The following is a 20,949-nucleotide window of genomic DNA, read 5'->3' on the forward strand; positions in this document are numbered from 1 at the left end:
CATTGTGTTCTACATGTTCCAAACTCAAACTTTGATTTTTACATCATCCCATTTGGAGCACCATAGAGGGAGATATGTTAGTTGGAAGTTTGGAAAAATTTAAGGAAAAATTTCCTGCGTTTCACGAATATGCATGCATGGCTGTAGGGATTTTTTTTTCCATTTTGCATGAAAAAATAACACAGACACGGTTCAAACCCACACGCATCCAACCGTCCGCCCTTGTTTTGTCCGCTAGTGCATAAGTGGAAGCTGACCTATTGATGCATAGTCCACATATTATTTTTAAATGAACATTATTTTGCTGTCATGTTTTTTTCTTTTTTCTGTTGGGCTGGGCTTGACGCTGGATATGCTATCCGCCCCCCACCACACACGCGGCCCATCATCACTATTTCCTTTTTATTTACTTCCTTCAATTCTTTTATTCTTTTTTATTCTGTTTTAATTTAATTAATAAAAAATATTTTATTTATTCATAAAAATACCAAAAAATATATTTTATATTCTTTAATGTTTTATTTAATTTATTTAATTTTTATTTTCATATTTTATTTAATGTTAATATTTTAAATTAATTATTTGTTTCAAATAGTCCATTTTAACACATATATTTTTATTAATTTTATTTTTCTGACTTAAAATTATTTTTAACTTCTGATTTTTGGGATGAGGGTTGACCAATGTCTCATGGTCAACTTGAACTTTTATTGGAATTTTATTCCCCATTTTCAATTTATTTTTGACCTAGTTTGCTTGGTTGACTTTTCATTTGACTTCTGTTTTATTTCAATTAATTTATACCCTAATTTTCATTATGTTTGAAATCTTTTTTGGGGATGATGATGTCCTGACCCCACCTCTTTTAATTTATTTTTTCATAATTTATTGAATTAATTTACTATTTATTTGATATTTTTTAAGTTGACTTGACTTTTCGGTTGACTTTTCTATGATTGATGTTTGACATAGGGATTGCTTAGGGCAATTGAAGAGATCTTTTGATCCTCCCTTGTTCATCTCATGTGCCACATATTAGAGGCCTTTCATCTTGATTTTATTTGATCTTTGCATCATTTCCCGATTAAATTATTCAATGATTCTTTGTGTGCATAATTTCACTTGTCTTATTCATCTAATATTTTTTATACTTGTTTCTTTCATCCATGTCTTTATTGTTTGATTGTTTAATATGTTTATACTTCTCATACATTGTTTAGTGCTTCATTATTTCATTATTTGATTATTTGATTTGATTATATACTTGTTTATACTTACTTGTTTGATTAACTGTGGCCTACTTGTATGGTGTATGAGGCATATATTATTATTGTTTGATTGCCATGTACAATCCCCATTCATTACAAATGTATCCCTCTCCCATGAATTGTATAATGTTTATTTCTCTCATTCTTTATTCATCTGTTAATACAAGAAATAAAATGAAAATCCAATAACCATTTCATAACAAGATCAAAACTTCGATTCAACGTCGAGTAATCATTTTCAAAACTTAACAGAACCAGCACGTATTCATCCATTTACCTTGTAAGTCAATTGCTTTATGCATCGCCATCAACCTTGTAAGTCGATTGCTTTATGCATCGCCATCAACCTTGTAAGTCGATTGCTTTATGCATCGCCATCAACCTTGTAAGTCGATTGCTTTATGCATCGTCGTCAACCTTGTAAGTCGATTGCTTCATGCATCGCCATCTACCCTTATCCCTAGCACCTCTCCTTGCTCCATTCGTCGATTCTTGTTCCGTTTAGGTAGCACCCATTAGATAGAACCCTTTATATGATAACATAGGTAGGATTCCCATATTCTTTTGTACGATAACATAGGTAGCATTTCCTCTTTCTTTTGTATGATAACATAGGTAGAATTCCCATATTCCTTTGTATGATAACATAGGTAGAATTCTCATATTCCTTTGTATGATAACATAGGTAGAATTCCCATATTCTTTTGTATGATAACATAGGTAGGATTCCATCATTCTTTGTATGATAACATAAGTAGAATTCCCTCATTCTCTTGCATGCTAACATTAGGTAGATGTTCCCATTTGTAAATCCTAAACACTCAAGTACATTGCATGACAACTCTAGAGCAGAGCTTCCCCATTTTTAGACCTTCCGTGCGTCTCCGATCCTGTGGCATGTCAATCCGTCCTATTGCAAAGAGGTAACTGCCTAAGACTCGATTCAGCGAGCTGCGACACCTGCTGTTAGGACGTGAACACATTGCCCACTCTCCTTTGACACAACTGGTGTCTTCCTCTGTAAGTCTATGTTCAAATGGCAATCCCTATGTAGCCGAACTACGGCAACTCTGATTCTCATGTTCAGATGAGATACGTAGGCACAAGATGTGATGTCTTGCCGAGTTTGACTGACAACTAACAATTAATCTTTGTTTGTTTTCGCCCTCGTTGCGATTCTTTTCTCTCGCCCTCGTTGCGATCGAGACATTCCCTTTCTCTTGCCCTAGTTGCAATCGAGACCCTTATTGTCATAGTTAGTTGAACTACGTTTTGCTCTGATTCTCATTCCAGATGAGATACGTAGGCATAAGACGCGATGTCTTAGCGAGCACACTTATCCTTAACTCATAGGTAGCCGAGCTACGAAGACTCTGATTCTCATATTCAGATGAGATACGTATGCAGTGGATGCGACATCCGTGCGAGTCATTTTCTTTGACCCTTTCTTTTAGTAAATAGTACGTTAGATAAACACACACCCTTTAGACAAGAACAACAAGAGTAGATCCCGTAGAGTACTACGGATGCGTAGGGGTGCTAATACCTTCCCTTCGCATAATCGACTCCCGAACCCAAGATTTGGTTGCGAGACCTTGTCTTTTCCTTTCCTTTCTCCAGATTTACTTCGAGCGTTTCCTTTCCCTCCTTTGGGATAAATAACGCACGGTGGCGACTCTTCTGTCATTTCTTTCTCGCCAGTTGTTTTTTCGCATACTATATTTTTTAGGCTGCGACAGATACATATCTGAAATAAGTTTGAAGATGTATCTCCAAAATATTTTTAACGTTTAATCACGATTTGATGCGTCCGGAGATGCATCTACAAAATCTGAAAACATTTAAGTATTTCCACGTAGTGTCTAAGTAACACATAGGTACATTAAAAAATTCCAAAAAAAAAACATATTCAGCCTTTTAGTCTTTAGACACTACCATAAAAGAGCTTTGACATTGTCAACTAAGTGCAAAACTATTGTTTCTTTATCATCAAAAGTATGTAAAAAAAAATTCAAATAAATCAAATACCTGCCGATCAGAAGACTTAAAATTAAAAGCATTGTCAAGCCTTATTACTAAAAGAATGAGATATACATCCCTGAAGGGTGTGAGCACCAATTACATTCAGATGAACACATCGAATTCCAACCACCAAAAGACCCAATTCCAAATCTCCTAACCACCAAAAGACCCAATTCCAAATCTAACAAAAAAAAAAAACTCCAAAAATAAATATTGAATGTTGTCCTTTTGTACAATCCACATGTTCACTTCAACGAGCCTGGCAATATTATTTCTTGTCTTTCTAAATTGTCTTAAGTTGGGTCCTATAGTTGATCCCCTTCTAAATGAACAAAGACACTTTAAGCAATGTAATTTTGTTCCATGTGAGCTCCAAGGTCAGCATCACGATCAAGAGTCACACCCAACAATCAACAACTTTATCTTGCAACACTCTACCATTGTCCCACCTCAGAACCTCCCAAAGCGAAAAACATCCTTAGTCACCCCTACCCTAGACCCTCAATCTCTAACCAAATCTTCTCATCTTAAAATAAAAATAAAAAATAAAAAATAATTGTCAGTCGACAGCTCATAATGACGAAAAAATCTAAAACAAAAAATGTCTACCTCCAACCAAAGATCCTTTTATAAGAATGTTTCTTCTCCATATCCATCAAACAAGATAATCGGTCATCTATCCACCAACCCAGATCCAAGAGTGATTATTTTTGTTACAATAAAGATAATCCCAAACAAAGAGTAAACAAATAGATCATAAAATTCATAATTTTACAACGTACAGATATTTTTGTCTTTCAATTTCCACAATCTGATGTCTCTGGCATTATGTGTGGTAACAATCTTCTTCATTCCAACGGCAAGGCATGTAATCGAAGGTCGAGAATTCTTCGGAATGACATCAATATTTATGTAGGTATCCTCTGGCAATCTCTTCCCCTTCTTTCTTCGGATACTGCCCGAATGACTTTGATATGTTGCCCACAATTTATCCTCCATAATACAACTTGAAACAATATTGCCATCATTTTGATTTACAAATCTTAAGATACCATCTATTCCTCCAACAGCCAATGTTGATTTGTCATTTTGCATGTGCTGTAAAGAGTAAACGACATTAGGACTCACCCGTTTCTCCCACAACAGTCTCCTTGTTCTGCATGATGCAAAAAAACAATATCACATATATGAACACTGAAATAGATAAAAACCGCACTGATCAAGTGAAAATGGATGACTAATGGTTTATGCATGCAGTGCCTTTCTGTTCCAAATCAACAGATTCTTTGTGACAAAGAGTGTGGCCGCATCAATAGCAATTGACCGCAATTCTTTGCAATATCAATAATTGCAGCGCAACTGCGATTTAAAACCTTGGGAACAATATGACATGCTTTATTACATCAGTCTTAATTTGTTTAGAAATTCCTAATGTTAATGCACCCTAGCAATAGTCTTTAATAAATTAATACATTATTGCAAGCATACCTCATATCCCAACAATATGTGTATCCAACAGCTGATCCGGCAAACAGCAGCTGTGACGAAGGTTTTAAACACAACGTCTTTATGCCTGCCAGTAAAACAAAACATGAAATAAGATTTCCACTTGCTGCATCAGAATCTGTAGTGCTTAATTTCCTGTATTCACCAAACTGATAATGGAACTATATATCATTCAAAAATAACATTTCAAGCATGTAATAAATATTACTTCGTCAAACAGTACACCAAAGAAAATAAAGGTGTATAACTTCACTCCGATTAAAGTGCCACAACACAAGTACCGTAGTTAGTATATCTGTAAAACCACATAGCATAGAGGACACAGGAGAAGTGCTAATCTAGCACTGGTGAAATTAGAAACTAACTTCGAATTTGAGCCAGTATAATATGGCTCCATTATATTAAAGCATCTCAGTGTGACTACACAAACATTACCCCGCCTGGTCAAACCTGTAACAGTTTGCATAGTTCCCACCTTTAGGGGTGCTTAACAAACTGTTTTAAACCAAACTGAATCACACTTAAACCAAACCACTTAGAACAATATGTGAACTACTCTATTGAACTGGTTTGGTTTTGTAAGTTTTAATTCGATTGACTGCTAAAGAAAAGTCAATCCGATCACAAACTAACCCACATAGAAAACCGTGAGTGATTTATATCAAAATTGAGAGCTGACTCTTCTCTCTTCTTCATAAACAAAATTCCTTCTCAAATAAACTCCCCCAAAACATGGTTCAGAATGTAGATCTTTTCGGTTCAAGTGATCAGAAGATAGAGATTTGCGAAACACTATTTTTCACAAACCATAAACTTGTTCATGTCCACAAAGCAATAAATAATTACATATATTAATAATAAAAGAGGGAAGAGAACAATAAAGGAACAAAAAGAAAACAAGGGTCGTGCATGCTAATCAAATAAAAATGGATACACAATTTGATTCTTATGATTGTGTTGGACATCCTAAAAGCAATCATGCTAACCACTATATCTATTAAAAGGGATAAATCATTACCTCTAAAATCACTTGATCCAAGTCTTGCTACTTTCTGAACAGAAGAAGGATCTGATATTGTTATATTCCCTGAAGCGGAGCCACTTACTATCAGTTGATCTTCACTTAAACATAAACAAGTTATAGGTGCCGAATGCATTCTGCAGATAACATTTTTTAAACATTATAAAATGTTAGATGACATGTTTCAGTTATTCCTCAAGCAATACAAATGAATCCACCAATAAAAATGAGATTAATGATTTTACACAAATATGCAATTTGTGTTCTTTTGCATAATAAACTTAATGTGTAGTTACAGGAGATCATTTTAAATAAAACAGAAAAAACGGAAAGATACCTTATTATTTGAGAACATCTCCTACTGTACATGTCAAAAACACGAACAGCCCCGTCATCAAATCCAACCATAGCTTCTGGATCAAAGTAACTGCAAGCACATAACAACGGAGAAATTAAATTCAGGCAAAAAACAAGATGCTATCTAGAAGTGGGAGAGGAGCGTAAGATTGTAAAATACACGATCTTCACACAGGTCATGCGATCTTACAAAAATTATTAAATATAAGTGCTATAATATAATTAATCAACAGCTGTAATAGTCTCACTAAAATTCAAGTAAGAATTTAGACATTTTTTGTAGTTATTGCAAATGTTAATCTTTTTAATAGTAATTATAGAAAAATAACAGGAATAGAACAGAAAAGAAAAATCAAGAAGGCTGTATTTCACAAGTGAAGTTCAGAGCAAGCAATAGACTGCCTTTTGAAACTCAATTTAGATAAACTTTTAACTTCATGCCAACTAAGTATACAGGATTCTGATTTCCTAATGAAACAGAAATTGAGATAAACCCGAAGAAAGAGCATTATTTGTGTTTACCGCATGCATGAACCTGTTATGAATTTGCCTTCAAGAGAAGGAAATACACTTCTTTTCCCATTCCGCCTCCATATGCACAAACGACTTCCAATTAGACCAACAATCTACAAATGAATATTTAAAGATATTTAAACCATAAAGCATGCAAAACTTCGGCAAGTTAGGAACTTTAACAAACTTGAACTGACAACAATTTTTTCGGAATTGACAGCACAAATGAAAACATACACCAGATTAACATCAGCCTACAGCTGATTAACAGCACAGTTAGATTCTGTTAAGAGTTCCACATCGGATAATATATGGTTTAAACATGTGTTTATAAGTGGGGGCAGTCCTCACTCTACCAACCGGTTTTGTAGGGTTGAGTTAGGCCCAATCACATTTCTTAACATGGTATCAGAGCCTCGTTTAAGATCCGGTGGGTCACCTACTATGGTTTCCGCTATCGGGTCACCCACCATTTATTTCCACGCTCCAGATATCCAGTCCTGGGCGTGAGGGCGCGTGAGGGGGTGTTAAGAGTCCCACATCGGATGATATATGATGTGAACATGTGTTTATAAGTGGGGGCAGTCCTCACTCTACCTACTATGGTTTTGTAGGGTTGAGTCAGGCCCAACCACATTTCTTAACAGATTCCATAGCAATTTAAATTTTCATTTTACAGCAAGTTGTTGAAAGTGTAAGTATGTTAAGTTTGACACTTGATACATACATTTCATTTTACAGCAAGTTGTTGAAAGTGTAAGTATGTTAAGTTTGACACTTCATACATACATTTCATTTTACAGCAAGTTGTTGAAAGTGTAAGTATGTTAAGTTTGACACTTGATACATACATAGTGTCTCTACGTATGTGGTATCTCTAGGGATATGGGGTGGCAAAAAAAATTGCAACTTCCATATCCAATTTGTGAAGGAATGACCACCATAGGCCGCAGTGGCGTGTTTATATGGAGGATATTTGACCTCCAGCTATCGACAACACTGCTAGGGATATGATCAATTGAAACCAAGGGCAAACTTTTACACTTACACTTATTAATAACTTTTGTAGAATGTGAATTAATTAATCAAACTATTTAAGGTTTTTCATTCCTAATAAAAGCTTTTCACTATATTTTGAATAGGAGGTATCTCATAGTTTACTAGTGTCAATTGTCAAATTCCTTATACTTTTACTAGACAAGATTAAATCCATAAAACATTCATTCAATCACTGACCTTGCTCTCGTCAAAATCAAAGTCAACTAGAGGTAGCGTATCAGGTACCGAGTATTCTTCTTCACATTTATAGCGGTCTAATGACCAGACACGGATAACCTACCATAATGCCAAGGCAATAGTTAGTACAACACAGCTAATCAAGAAAGAAACAATGCCGCATGAAAAACAATAAAAATAAAAGGTAGATATGATAACAATATATCAGGAACTTACACTGTTTTTAACGACAAAAATGATATATTTAGAAAGATTAATATACTCAAATATAGAGAATGTGCACACTTCCAGAAACAGAATAAAAATCCATATTAGATATTTAAAGAATATATTGATGAAATTTTCTCCCGCCTCCAAAGAAAAGGCAATAGAAACATGATCTGCAAGAAAGTGCTTTAAATCTTTAGCAATGTGTTTTTGACCCTTTGAACCATTTGTCTTTTCAATGTTCAACCAAAATAAATGGCTGCAAGATCACTACGATTAATGTCAGATAAATCCCACTTACCTTGATAACCATAAACTAAGATACAAATTAGCCTAAATAAATTCTACCTACAAACCACACAAAGTACTAAGACATGTCCCAATTAGAACCCTCTCCTTATCTTTTATGCATATCTACGAATAACAGATCAAGAAGCATTGCTTAAGGGCCACATAAAACACTACGTAATATGTAATAGACAAGCAATGTTTTCAGGGACCAAATAAAGAAAGCCGATTCTTGCTCCTTTCTGGGCATAAAGTTAAGCTATCTAACCAAAGAATCCCTCCTAGGCTGCAGTGATTTCAACTACAAGAAATATCATGAGATCTCCCCAGTTTGGTGCACCACTTATATAATAATCATACACATGGAAAGACAGGCCTTAACCAGATCGATACCGTCTTTGAATGAGAAACTTGCTTCCAGCAATCCAACATTCCATCATATTCTAAACTATTAGGGCCCAAGAAGGAGCTAAACATGACCCCAATCCACCCAGTGATGCTATAAAATATATGTTGTTAAATTCTTTATTCTTGTACACAATGCCTCTTTAGCATTTCAACTATTAACAATTAATCCACTCAAATCAACACGTAGAAACAATCCCAATAGTTCAAGTGAATTTAAAGTTCAATCATATTATATTTTTTGTAATACTTACAAAAAAATTAGACACTTCAAAATTGTCAAATTCATATACGGAATTGGTGAATAATTAACTATTGTGATTGTTCTTTATGATTATATTTTTTTTAAACATATATGATTGTTAGTTTGCTGCTTCCTATGTATATGGGTAAGGATGTGTTGTTTATGTTTCATGGCCTACGTAGCACAAACACCTCTAGGATTAGGTGTGTCGCGGTGTTCGACATACGTTGGTATCCAACCCATGTATGACACCCGTACGACACATGTCAGAAAACTCAGACGGGTGTCCAAGGCAAGTTGGTATTTTTCCCTTTTATTTGACCAATATTGTAAGTTTGAATTTTTTTTTCAAGAGAAATTGGTATTTTTCCCTTTTATTTGACTAATATAAAAGCTCCTAGTGATCATTTCCAATTCTCTCTTCACTCAAATCAGCAAGCGGTGGATCTATTTTGCCGTTCTCTCTCTCTCTTTGCAAATTTTCTTCTTCCCCAGTCTTCTCAACCTAAAAATCAGCAAGCTTTGGATCTTTCTCATCCATTCTTCCACATTCCTATTCACCTATTTATCTTTTTCTTCACTTTCTCATCCATTCACATCTATTCCTCCCGTGTTTTGCTAATTTCCCATCTATTTGGTTTTGGGAGAAGAGGGCTTGACTTGGGAAGTTGTTGGTAATGTTGTTGGGCTAATGAACCAGCAAGAGTTACTAGACATAACTCTAGACTTGCTACATCAGTGTCTAATGGAGATGAGGAGTTGGAGGTGGAAGAAGAAGAGTTTGAAATTGAATCAAGTTATGAGCAAGATGATATTAATGTGATGGAACTTAGAAGTGAAGATGAGCAAGATGATATTGATGGGAACTTATATTGTGGTGCTGTTGGAATTTATGTATGTTGTTGCAACTTCTGTTTTTAAGGCATTATGTATGTTGTTGGAACTTATTTTAAGTATTTATGTATTCATGCTAAGTATTTACCTTGGTTTTTATAGCTCACAATAGCGGTCATCCCGCTATCCGCTATGCCGCTATAGCATTTTGGGGGTCCGGCACTCCACGCCGCTATCCGAGATTAACAACCTAGCTCCAAACACGACTGAAAGAGTTGAAGATGTGTCGAGGCAATGTTCATCAATGAGGAATTAAAAACATTAAATTTGATTAGAATATTTTAAACTATTTTAATAGTAGATTAATAAATGAAAGTCAAATAATATCATTTATGCAGCGAAGTTGGTGTTCTGTGTTTTTGACATTATCAGTGTCGGAATGTCTATGTCATGTCCCGGTGTCCGTGTCAGAGAGTCTGTGTTTCATAGTTCACAACCACCATGTCATAAACTTATTAATCATATTTGGTTCATGATAAGCATGGCTTGTGCGAGAGTTTAAAATAGACCATTAAAATTTAGTCATAGAGCCACAAAGCAGTTCCTAATCCCCCGTAGATTTGATTGACAATAAAACTAACAGCTTGTTTATGCCAGCTGCTCAGAGAAGGATGTCTTTAAGAATAAGAAATTCGAAATAAAGGAGATATAATAATACTGTGTGTACGCACCTTATCTCCCACACCAGTAACAACTGTACCCATTTTCATCCGACATTGAGAAACCCTGAATTGAAAGGCAAAGGTGGAACATCAATATACAACCCCAAATGTTCATAAGGTCTGTACTTATCAGTTACCAGACAGAAGTATAAAAAAAATGAGCAAGTGATAAAACAATCAGAATATTGAACTATTGATCCAGCATTTTTTCTTACATCAGAGCACATATAATCCAGTAACAGCCATTTCATTAAAACTTCAAAAATGATCTGAGATGAACATTAAACAGCACTCATCATAGCTTTAAAATTTGCATACACATTTCCACACAATAAAACCAACAATACCTAGGATACAAGTGTGTTATGTATCTATAACTTATCTATCTCTCTATCTATTTATCTTTCTCCCTGTCCACACACATAAACATACATGCACACATATACATAATTCGTATAGTAACGAACACCACTCATTTTAAAGTAAAGCAAGCGATGGTTGAAAAGCAATATTTTTTTTGTTCAGTAGACGAAGTGGTAATAATCACTAGAAACTCACACACAACACAACCGTGAGTACCAGGGTTCGAACTCTGGTGTTGACATTCAACCTGACAATATCGGCTCTTTCCAATTGAGTTAGGATTTGCGGACAAAAAGCAATGCTATTAGTGAATTACAAGAGAGAGTTAATAAATTACGCTGTTGAATGACCCTTCCACTGATCAACATGAAATGCACCACATTGAAGCGCCAATCTATGCTGCTCCATAGCTACTTCCCGTAAAACAACACTCAAGGACTTTTTAGTCGATTCAGATGAACTCGAAGAATCCTTCAGCAACTTCTTCTCGTAAAACTCTCGCAGCGATCGAGACTCAAGGATTGCATTCCTTCATCAAAAAGCAAGTGAGTTTCAGCAATTAGGGATTGTTTTGTTCAAATTGCAAACAGAATAGAAAATGAAAGGAAAATATACCAGAATTTGCAAACGAGAGAGCAGCGAACGAGATCGAACATGTTGAGGAAAGCGAAGATGATACAGAGGATGTCTCCGTCGAGGGAAAGTGATGTGGTTGGAGTTCCGCAGCGTTTTCTTCTTTGGTCGGTGGAAGTAATGGCCGGAGTAGGAGGTGTGTTTCCTGTCGCCGCCGCCGTGAAGATTGGTTGCGGTTTAGTCATTGTTTTTGGAGTTGACTGAGTAGCCAGCCACCGCCGCGGCTCTGAAGGGAAAGGCAGCTGTTCGAAGGTTCTGGATTTCGGAGTGGCACCACCCCACGGCACTTACTCTCTACGCCGGCAACATACCGGACTACAGCCAATTCTAAGAATTTTACCTAAGTTAGTCAAGTAAATTATGTGGCTGATTTTAATTGTTTTTTTCTTATTAAATAGTTGTATTTTAAATGCAACCGAATTTATCAACTAAAATATGTGGGTTTTTTTTTTTAAAATAATCACAATTTTTAAAAAAAATTAATTACTATACATTGTAAGAGTAAAAAAATTTACAGAATCGATTTATCATCATCACCCGTTTGTATTACTTTATAGATTTTTAAAATAAAAGTCAAACTTGTTTCAACATCCAACGACTATAATTAATTGACGGTGTAAAATTATTTTACACTGTCAGTGTATTTCAATTAAATCATTTTTAAAAATAATATTGAAATAATCAAATTTTAAAAATATTTATAAAAATAACCGCATTTTAAGAGGTGTAGTCATAGCAAACGAGGAGTCACTAAAGTTGGTGCATTCATACAATGTTTGAGAGCATACATCATTTGCATTGACGCATGTTTTGGTTATATTATTTTTTTAAGAGGTACCATTTGATATTACGCATGCATGTATGAGGAGTCAGTAAGGTTGGCGCATGCATGTATGAGGAGCCTCTAAGGTTGGCGCATACATACAATATTTAAAAGTATGCATCATTTGCATTGGCGCATGCTTTGGTTGTATTTTTTAATAATTTTTTAATTTTAATTATAAAAAATTGAAAAAAAACATGTTGCATTATAACTATAATTAAAACAATGTATGTGTAATATTATTTATAATATAATATTATTAATTATTTTTTATTTTCTTTTTTATTTTAATTTTTTATTTTAATTTTTTATAATTAAAATTTAAAAAATTCAAAAAAAAATAATACAATCAAACCATGCGCCAATACAAATGACGCATGCTCTCAACATTGTATGCATACGCCAATTTTAGTGGCTCGCGTCTATGTCTAAATATTTAAAACATGCACCATTTACTATGGTTACACCTCTTAAAATGTAGTTATATCGCTAAATACTCCGAAAACTTGGTTATTTCGGTATTATTTTTGAAAATATTGATTATTTAAAAAAAATCAAAATATGTGGCTACATTATCCAGTGACGCTATTTAAGTTTAGGTATATTTAGTTTTAAGTTGTTTAATTTAATTTAATGTTTTGTTATAATCTTCTAACTAAAAAATATTTTAAGTTTATTTCTTAAATTCACTTTTGTATATTTGATCATCTCCGTTAAATTCTAGAGAAAAAAAACATTAAAGTTATTGTGATATAGATGTATGCAAGGCTCAAAGTCCATATTTATACTTTATATTAGGATTTTCACTTAAGTTATTCTTAGATTAACGTTGTTTACCTTCTCTTAGGATTTGTTGCACTTAAGTGAAAACTTTAATTTATAGTATAAATATTGAGTCACATTTGGACTTTGAGTTTTGATTTGTATTCATGTTACCATAATGTAATGGTTTTTTTTATAGAATTTGATCATTTAGGCTAATGAAATGAATTTAATTGACTAACTCGTAATATTTTTTAGCTAAGGAAGTAAAGTGGAACATTAAATTAAATTAAGGGACTAAAATATGTATTAAGCCTTAATTTTAATTTTGGGAAACGAAGGGGCATTCTTTTAAGAAATTAAAATTTTAAGTTAAACATTTTTTTAAGAGATTAAAAATATTTTTTTTAAAATATATATTTTTTGAAAGCATAAATAATTAACTTTTTTAAAGGATAGTGTGTCTATTCAATATATCGAACTTATAATATTTCTTTTATTTGAGATTTGTAACAAATGCCTCGGAACACTAGTTAGCATAACTCTTTAATTTTTTAAAAATAATTTAAATAATTTGGTAGATTATTGGTTTTCTATTAAACGAATGTGTAAAATATATTTATTAAACTTTTTAATTACAAATAAAATATTTATAATTAATTTTAATTATTTTATAATTAAAAATTAAATACTTTAACAAAAAATAGAAATGAAAATGAAAATTTGATAGTCCATAGCTCAATTGAAAGGCAATTTAATCCATAGATAAAAAGAACTTACACTAATTAAACTAAATAAATTTTAATCAATTATAATTTAAATATTTAATCAATTATAATCTATCATATAAGTCAAAATGATGTTTTAGATTTTACTAAATAATTTTTTCTCTTTTTTCTCTATATCACTTTTTTTGAGCATTTTCCGTTTAAACAAACTATTTGCTAACCAGTTACTCTATCTGGTCACAATGTTATGAGATGCTGTCATTTTCCTCTATTAAAGTGTATATTTTATTCATTCTGTAAATCAATATGATGACAAATTTTCTTTTTACCGTACATGGTGCACACAATTTAATTCGTCGATACAAAATTCAAATGTCTGCATATTCTAAAAAGCTTATGTTACATCAGTCATTCTACCTTCTCTTTCATCTGCATGTTTCCTCCCATTCTCCTCCATCTGCAAACAATTCACATATCTCTTTCTTCTTCATAGGAATTGTTTCTTCTAAGCATTCACCATTATTTCTTCCCATCGCCATCATCCTACTAATATTCGTTGTCCAAATTTTCTTCATCATGGGAAGACTGTTTTAGATGATAAAGGATATTAATGATCGGAAAGAACTTTAAAAAATTGTTGTAAAAGTTCACCATAAATGTGAGTTTATGTCGTCCATGTTACCTTCGTTTTACGCATCGGTTTTTTTTGTATTTATGGTTGTTTATCTCTTGTTTTACCTGTATATGTTTCTTTCATTCTAATGGTTGTGTTTGGTTTGTGTTATTTGGTCTGCCTTCAGAAAGTTCTCAATTTTTTGGTTCTTTGCCCTAGATTCTATTATGTTATTATTTTTACTAGATAGTAGATTTTAAGGAATCGATGTATGTGAAGCTGATGTCGAGATTTTGGTTCGCATTTTTTCTAGTTTACGGTTTACCATAAAGGTTATTATTGGTTTGTGTTTCATATGTCAATGGGTATACACTATTTGTTGTTTATTTTATATATTTGGATATCTTTTTCTTCATATCTTTGTACTATATTTGAGTTTGCATCTGCTCATTTATGTTTTAGGTTTTGCATTCATCTAGTGTTGTTTATGGTTTACCATTTACAGGATGTTAATATTCATGTGATTGTTCCGACAATGTTTAAGCAAGCTTTAAATTTTGTTTTATCGGTAAACATGACTTGCACCATTGCAAACTTCCAAGTTCAACTGAATGATTTAATGTTCAAAGCGTCTGACCATAAATACTTGTTGAAATTCATTGGTGGAACAACAGTAAGAGACAATAACAAACATGAAATCCTTGACAAAGTTATTAAGTTCACCTCTTTTGCTGATATTATATCAGGTAAATGAAAGAAAAATCTCCTTATATGTTTACCATTTTTTCTCACTCTTTCCTCTACTAAAATTACATTTGAATATGAATATTAATAATTGTTTCATGTATAAATACAAATGTCATAGTGATGGTTGACGAAATTGGGTACACAAAATCGCAAACTAGGAGTAAAAACGGCAAGTTAACTTGGTCTTAAAATATTTGGGGTATGTCGTGTAACTACTCAACATTAGGTTTGGTTCTCTTTCTTACTTTTTTTTCAATAACTGTGTTTTTTATCGGTCTCACGACATGTAGCAACAATACCATCAACTGTACCCTATGCGAGGCACACACTTTACAATTCTTCTCTTACAAATAGATGCTTCTTTGGAAACTATTATTATATTGTAGTACGTCAAGGTCAAGGAAGAAGGTTGTTACATATAGATGATGGAGTCTATTTTCCTTTGCTTAATGTTTTTGACATCTATAATGATTTTGACATCTTATATCTGTCGAAAAATATCCACTTTCTATTACAAACACTTACAATGTAACCAAATTGCATATCAATGAGGATTTGCCTCACATAAACGACTTTTGTTAAAGGTACTCATTTTGCAATTTTTATACCCTTTTATCATTATAACTGTTTTTTTTGTCAATGCCCAAAGATTGCTAAGGGGGAGAATGCACCATTTATATGTGCAGATGGCCAAGCCATTGAAGCTGAAATATGGAGGTCGACTTTTCCTACATTTCACATTGGAACACTTAACTTTTACCATAAACTATACATCTGACACATTTATGATTAACATGAAGGTTTAAAATTGAAATTGAAGTTGTTCAGTTCAAATGTCGTTCTAACTTTGTGTTTTGGACCGAGAATGTACCTATCTGCTAGGAGTGTCTGCTGCTTAACTACGCAACACAATGATTCAGGTGATGAAACTAGTTTGTTCTTCCTTTGTTACTAACTTGGATATTCACATGTATATCCTTTTGTTTAATGATGTTACATGGTTCCCAACATGCTTTTAATTTGGTGTTATTATAAATTTGGTTTTGTTGAAATTACTTTTCTAGGCCATAATTTATGACCCACTCGGAGTTCCTTTAGCCCTTGACTCATTGTTGGGTTTAAAGATGGAATTTAAAATGAAATGGCAACCACACTATGGTAGTTCTTTTTTTTTATCTTAATCCTTCAAGACGAACATTTAATCAAAAAAATTGAAAGTTCTCATGAGTGTGACAAGGTAGTTGTTCTATATGCTCTATCCATTATATTACCATCCTACTGATGCATATGTTTTAATTTTTTGAATACATTGCATACCATTTCTCAATCTGGTACAACACCACCAGTCTTGCAGGTCGATCAACAATTCTCAGTTTCTAATTCTTCTTACTTTATGTATCTAAGTACTTTATGACATTGCTTTAAACTGTAATATACTATCATTTGTAGATTAAGGAAAGCATTGATGAGGAAATTTGATGATTGGGAGGTCGTCTCGGTAATTTTATGATTGTTCCATTCCAAACTTATGTCTTCTAACCTCATTTTGCATTCCTTTTAGCTTATTCTAACAATCTTTTTTCAGGACCTTGAAATAACATCTAAACACAACCCTGAACCTATGACACTAACCACAAGTGTAAAAAGACTCGCTCCTGATGGTTCAACAAAATTAACAACCTTGCAAGACATGTGTGATGGAGAGTTGTCCTTAACCAAACTTAGCAAAGTCATCAAATTAGAGAAAGAATAATTGTGCCACTACAAAGTTGCTGAGAGATTATTTTGTTTTATTTTGGTTTAACTATGACCATCTCTCTGCCAACAGGCATTCGGTATAATTACATTTTTTGCGCAATTTGGTTATGTAATGTACAATATGGAATGACAGTTATTATGCAATTGAGCTATATGTATTGCACCTTTGTTGTACCTTGAAAAATAAGAATATGACTCTCACAAAGCGCAATCGCACGCTCTCATGATGGACTAATAGAGTCGCCACCGAACTTTATTTATTCCCATAGAGGAAAAGGGAAAATATCGATAAAACGCCTAAAAGAACAAAAATGATATGGTCTTTGCAACCAAATCAAGGTTCGGGAGTCGATTACGCAAGGGGAAGGTATTAACACCCCTCACGTCTGTTGTACTCAACGAGAATCATGTGGTTAGTTGTGCGTATTAGTGTTAGCTTAGAAAGTTTTAGGCTCTTCGAGTTATTGAAAGGGAAAAGAAAAGGACAAAAAGGTTTATTTTTCATTAGGGTGTCTGATGAGACTTTGAATCTTGCTCCTACGTATCTCCGGATGCGATGGAAAACTCAAGGCTTACGTTGTTCTGGATAGAAAATATTTTTTTGTTGGTCGATTTTAGCAAAAGTCATTTTGTCACAATCGATGGAAAAATATTACTTTACCCCAAATAGGTGAGGAGTGGATGTTTGCATCATATTGAATTGATTTACAAATCAACATTCACGGGAAAACACGATTGTGGATGAAGCACTATTTTTGCATCGTCTCAAGATAAAATATCTTTTGTTTGCGAAAAAGGTTTTGAATGATCGCACGTCGGCGAGAAAAAAAAGGTTTGATGTGTTTGATGTTTTGGGTTGGAAGTAGAGTATTTATGACTTGTAAGATTTTACAACTTTGGTCCAATACTCGGGACTATGACTGGGTTTTACACCCAGATAGTTCTTTCCTTCCATTTTGTTATGAAAAATTTAAAGTTGTTAATGGTTAATCATTTTTGGAGTTTATCTCTGTTTCTGGTTATGGTTGTAGCATAAGTAAGGCATCCAAATGTTCTAAGGTGTTAAAAGAAAGGGGTATCTCTAAATAGCATCTCAAAGGTTTTTTTTGTTAAGGTGGGGCTACACAATCTATTGATTAAATAAGTGGCATGACATAATGCAAATGACCAAAAATATTTAGACAAATTAGCATGAAAAATAAGATATCTAGTTACATTCAACAAATGTCTATGCTTCTTTCCACCGTAGAATTTTGTTGTGGTGTTTCAATGCAACTTCTTTGATTTAAAATGCCTAAAGATGCATGATAAGAAGGCATGAGGAATTCTATACCATTATCACTACAAATTGTCTTGATTCTACATGAAAATTGGGTTTGACAATATGCAATGAAATTTTTAATATGAGCTATACTTTCAAATTTATTGTGAATTAAAAAGGTTCATGTATAACGAGAAAAATCATTTACTATAGTAAGGAAATATTGAAATTCATTTATGGAATGCACATTAACAGGATCCTTTATGTTCATATGCACTAACTCAAAGATATGAGAAGTGGTAAACATGTTAATAGGAAAAGATAAACGACATTGTTGGGCTAGATAACAAGCATGATAAATCAAGTTCGTATGATATTTGATAAAGGAAATGAAGTAGACATATGATGGAAAACCTCATTAGAGGGGTGACCTAATCTATGGTACCAAATATATGTATCTTTGATAGAATTTACATCAATCATACAATCGAAATTAGTAAAACATGTTGAATTACAAAAATTGTGAGTGTGTAAGAGTTTTGTTGAGTATGTAAAGATTGTTATACATGTCCGCTTTTCCAATCATCCTCTTGGTAAACACATCCTGGATTTGGCAGGAATTGTGTGACAAGTGTACGTTGTATTGCCAATTTTGATATAGTCTAGATATTGAAATGAGACTAAAGTAAAATTCAAGAATAGAAAAAACATTATGTAAATGCAGATGTTGGTCAAGGATGATTGTGCCAGTAAAATTGGCTAGAAGGTTATTCCCATTGGGAAAGTTGATGTGGATGAGATGAATCAGTTTTATATCAAAAAAGCATTTGATATGAGGGCATACAAGACCTGATCCCTTGAATCAAGAATCCACATAGAGAAGTGTTTAAAGGCATTACTTATATTAAGGATACTTGAAATTTTATGAGGAGTTTCAGTAGATGAGGGCTTATCTTTATTGGGAATCGAAGAATTTTTATTTGATTGTTGAAGCAGATGAAGCAAATGTTGATAATCTTCTTTTGAGATAATAACTTGTTTGTCTAAATTTCATGTTGTTCTCGAATCCGAATAAGGTTTGGTGTTTTTATTATGGTAGCTAGAAGGAAAGCTATGCTTAAAGTAACATGTATCTATTGTGTGGTTGGTATTGTTGTGGTTTGTGTAAAACATGATGGTTCTAGGTTTCCCACGTCCTCGGCCACACCCAGTGTAGTTATTATTGTTGGAAAATAGGGGGCATAGAGAGTAGCAGATGATAATGGAAACTTCTTGTTGCACAATGAGCAAGTAAACTTTAGTAATGGTGGATAAGGGATCAAGAAGCACAATTTGGGTGCGGATTTTGTGATAGTTGTTTAATCCCTTTAGGAATCATGTTAGGTATTCAAGGTGCTTGTAATTTCGAATTGCCTTTGCAAGATCGCAAGTAAAAGGGGTGAGACAAGAACAAGAAGGTGTTAGAATAAGATCTTTGAGTTCATCCCAAAGAATCTTTAGATCTGAAAAGTATTGAGAAAGAGATCTATCACATTGTTTGATTGAATAAAGGTCGTATAACAAACCGGAGAAATAAAAGTGGTTGCCCTTTGTGAATATTTCTCGTAAATCATCTTAGAGTTCGAAGGTGAAGTCAAAACAAATGGTGTTTTGTGTGATGTGAGGAGATAGATTTCAGTTGATCCACAAAAGAACTATATTATTCTCTCGATCCCATAGTTTGAAATTGGGATCTACGAAATTAGGTTTATAGAGAGTTCCATTGATGAAGGAGAGTTTATTATTCGATGTAAGACGCGGTGCATGGTGTAACACCTCAAAATTTGCCCTCCTCTCTTGGGACTAGCTTAGCATATTGCATCTCATTTTGTAGGTCATTAGTCATTGCATCTCTGCATATCATGGAGACATAGACAATTCATCCTCCTAAGTCTTGCTCAGAAAATAAAGAGGTCAAAAGATGTAAGCTAGAGGGTCTCATGAATTGATCACTAATCATCTGAGGGTTGGTGCTTCAAATTAGGGTTTCTTGGCTCCTCAAGGAGGTTGATCATTATCTTGGTTGAAATGGTACATCATCATCATCATGGTCTTATCATCACCAAGAGATTCATTATTCATGATCAGTTCCTTGAGATTAAGGTTTTGACCTCTGGTCAACCCTAATCAGTTGTACTGTGCCAATCAGGGTTTTGTCAAGGAGATGGGGTCTTTGTGGAGATGGGGATCATCATCATATGGTTTTATTGAGCTTGTGGAAGCTAGGGTTTCATTTTGGAGCCATTTCATCAGGAGATTGAGGCTCAAATTCATCTGTGCATAGCCAAGTCATCTATCAGTCAACAAAAGTCAACCAAAAGTCAACTGTTGGATTTGGAGGTGGGAGAGGGTTAGGAACACTTCATTCATGTTCAAACAAGTTCCATTTGGCATTTCAAACATCAACATTGAAGAAAATAAAGTCAGATGAAAACTTTCCAAAAATAGAAAGTGACTTGTAATTCAAAATTGCCAAAAATGGAAAGGTTTTCTCCTCAAGATTACATGTCCAAAAATGCTTCAAATGAAATTTTGTCCAACATAAAAGTTGTAGATATTGCTCTCACCTTTCCAAAAAGTCCAAGAACATGAATTTCTC

General features: G+C 33.6%; 1 protein-coding gene across 1 annotated transcript; it reads right to left on the reverse strand.

Moving 5' to 3' along the window:
* Positions 1-3,312: 3,312 nt before the first annotated feature.
* LOC127085652 (F-box/WD-40 repeat-containing protein At3g52030) lies at positions 3,313-11,986 on the reverse strand. The gene is made up of 11 exons (XM_051026140.1): positions 11,602-11,986; positions 11,324-11,515; positions 10,633-10,687; positions 7,924-8,022; positions 6,697-6,800; positions 6,155-6,244; positions 5,815-5,954; positions 4,779-4,863; positions 4,073-4,446; positions 3,900-3,966; positions 3,313-3,816 (listed from the first exon to the last, which is right to left on the reverse strand). Exons 1-11 carry the CDS (start codon positions 11,802-11,804, stop codon positions 3,813-3,815), a joined length of 1,413 nt encoding a protein of 470 aa, XP_050882097.1. The 5' UTR covers positions 11,805-11,986; the 3' UTR covers positions 3,313-3,812.
* Positions 11,987-20,949: the final 8,963 nt, after the last annotated feature.

This window comes from Lathyrus oleraceus, chromosome 5 (assembly GCF_024323335.1).
Source record: "Lathyrus oleraceus cultivar Zhongwan6 chromosome 5, CAAS_Psat_ZW6_1.0, whole genome shotgun sequence".
NCBI classification, from domain to species: domain Eukaryota; kingdom Viridiplantae; phylum Streptophyta; class Magnoliopsida; order Fabales; family Fabaceae; genus Lathyrus; species Lathyrus oleraceus.

What these genes read in the sequence shown, in the direction of transcription:
- LOC127085652 (XM_051026140.1), bottom strand. Translation starts at nt 11,804, where the DNA reads ATGACTAAACCGCAACCAATCTTCACGGCGGCGGCGACAGGAAACACA. An exon ending in TGGAAGGGTCATTCAACAGC is followed by an intron (nt 10,688 to 11,323) that starts GTAATTTATTAA and finishes CTTTCAATTCAG; the next exon opens with GGTTTCTCAATGTCGGATGA. An exon ending in ACATATTGTTGGGATATGAG is followed by an intron (nt 4,447 to 4,778) that starts GTATGCTTGCAA and finishes TGCATCATGCAG; the next exon opens with AACAAGGAGACTGTTGTGGG.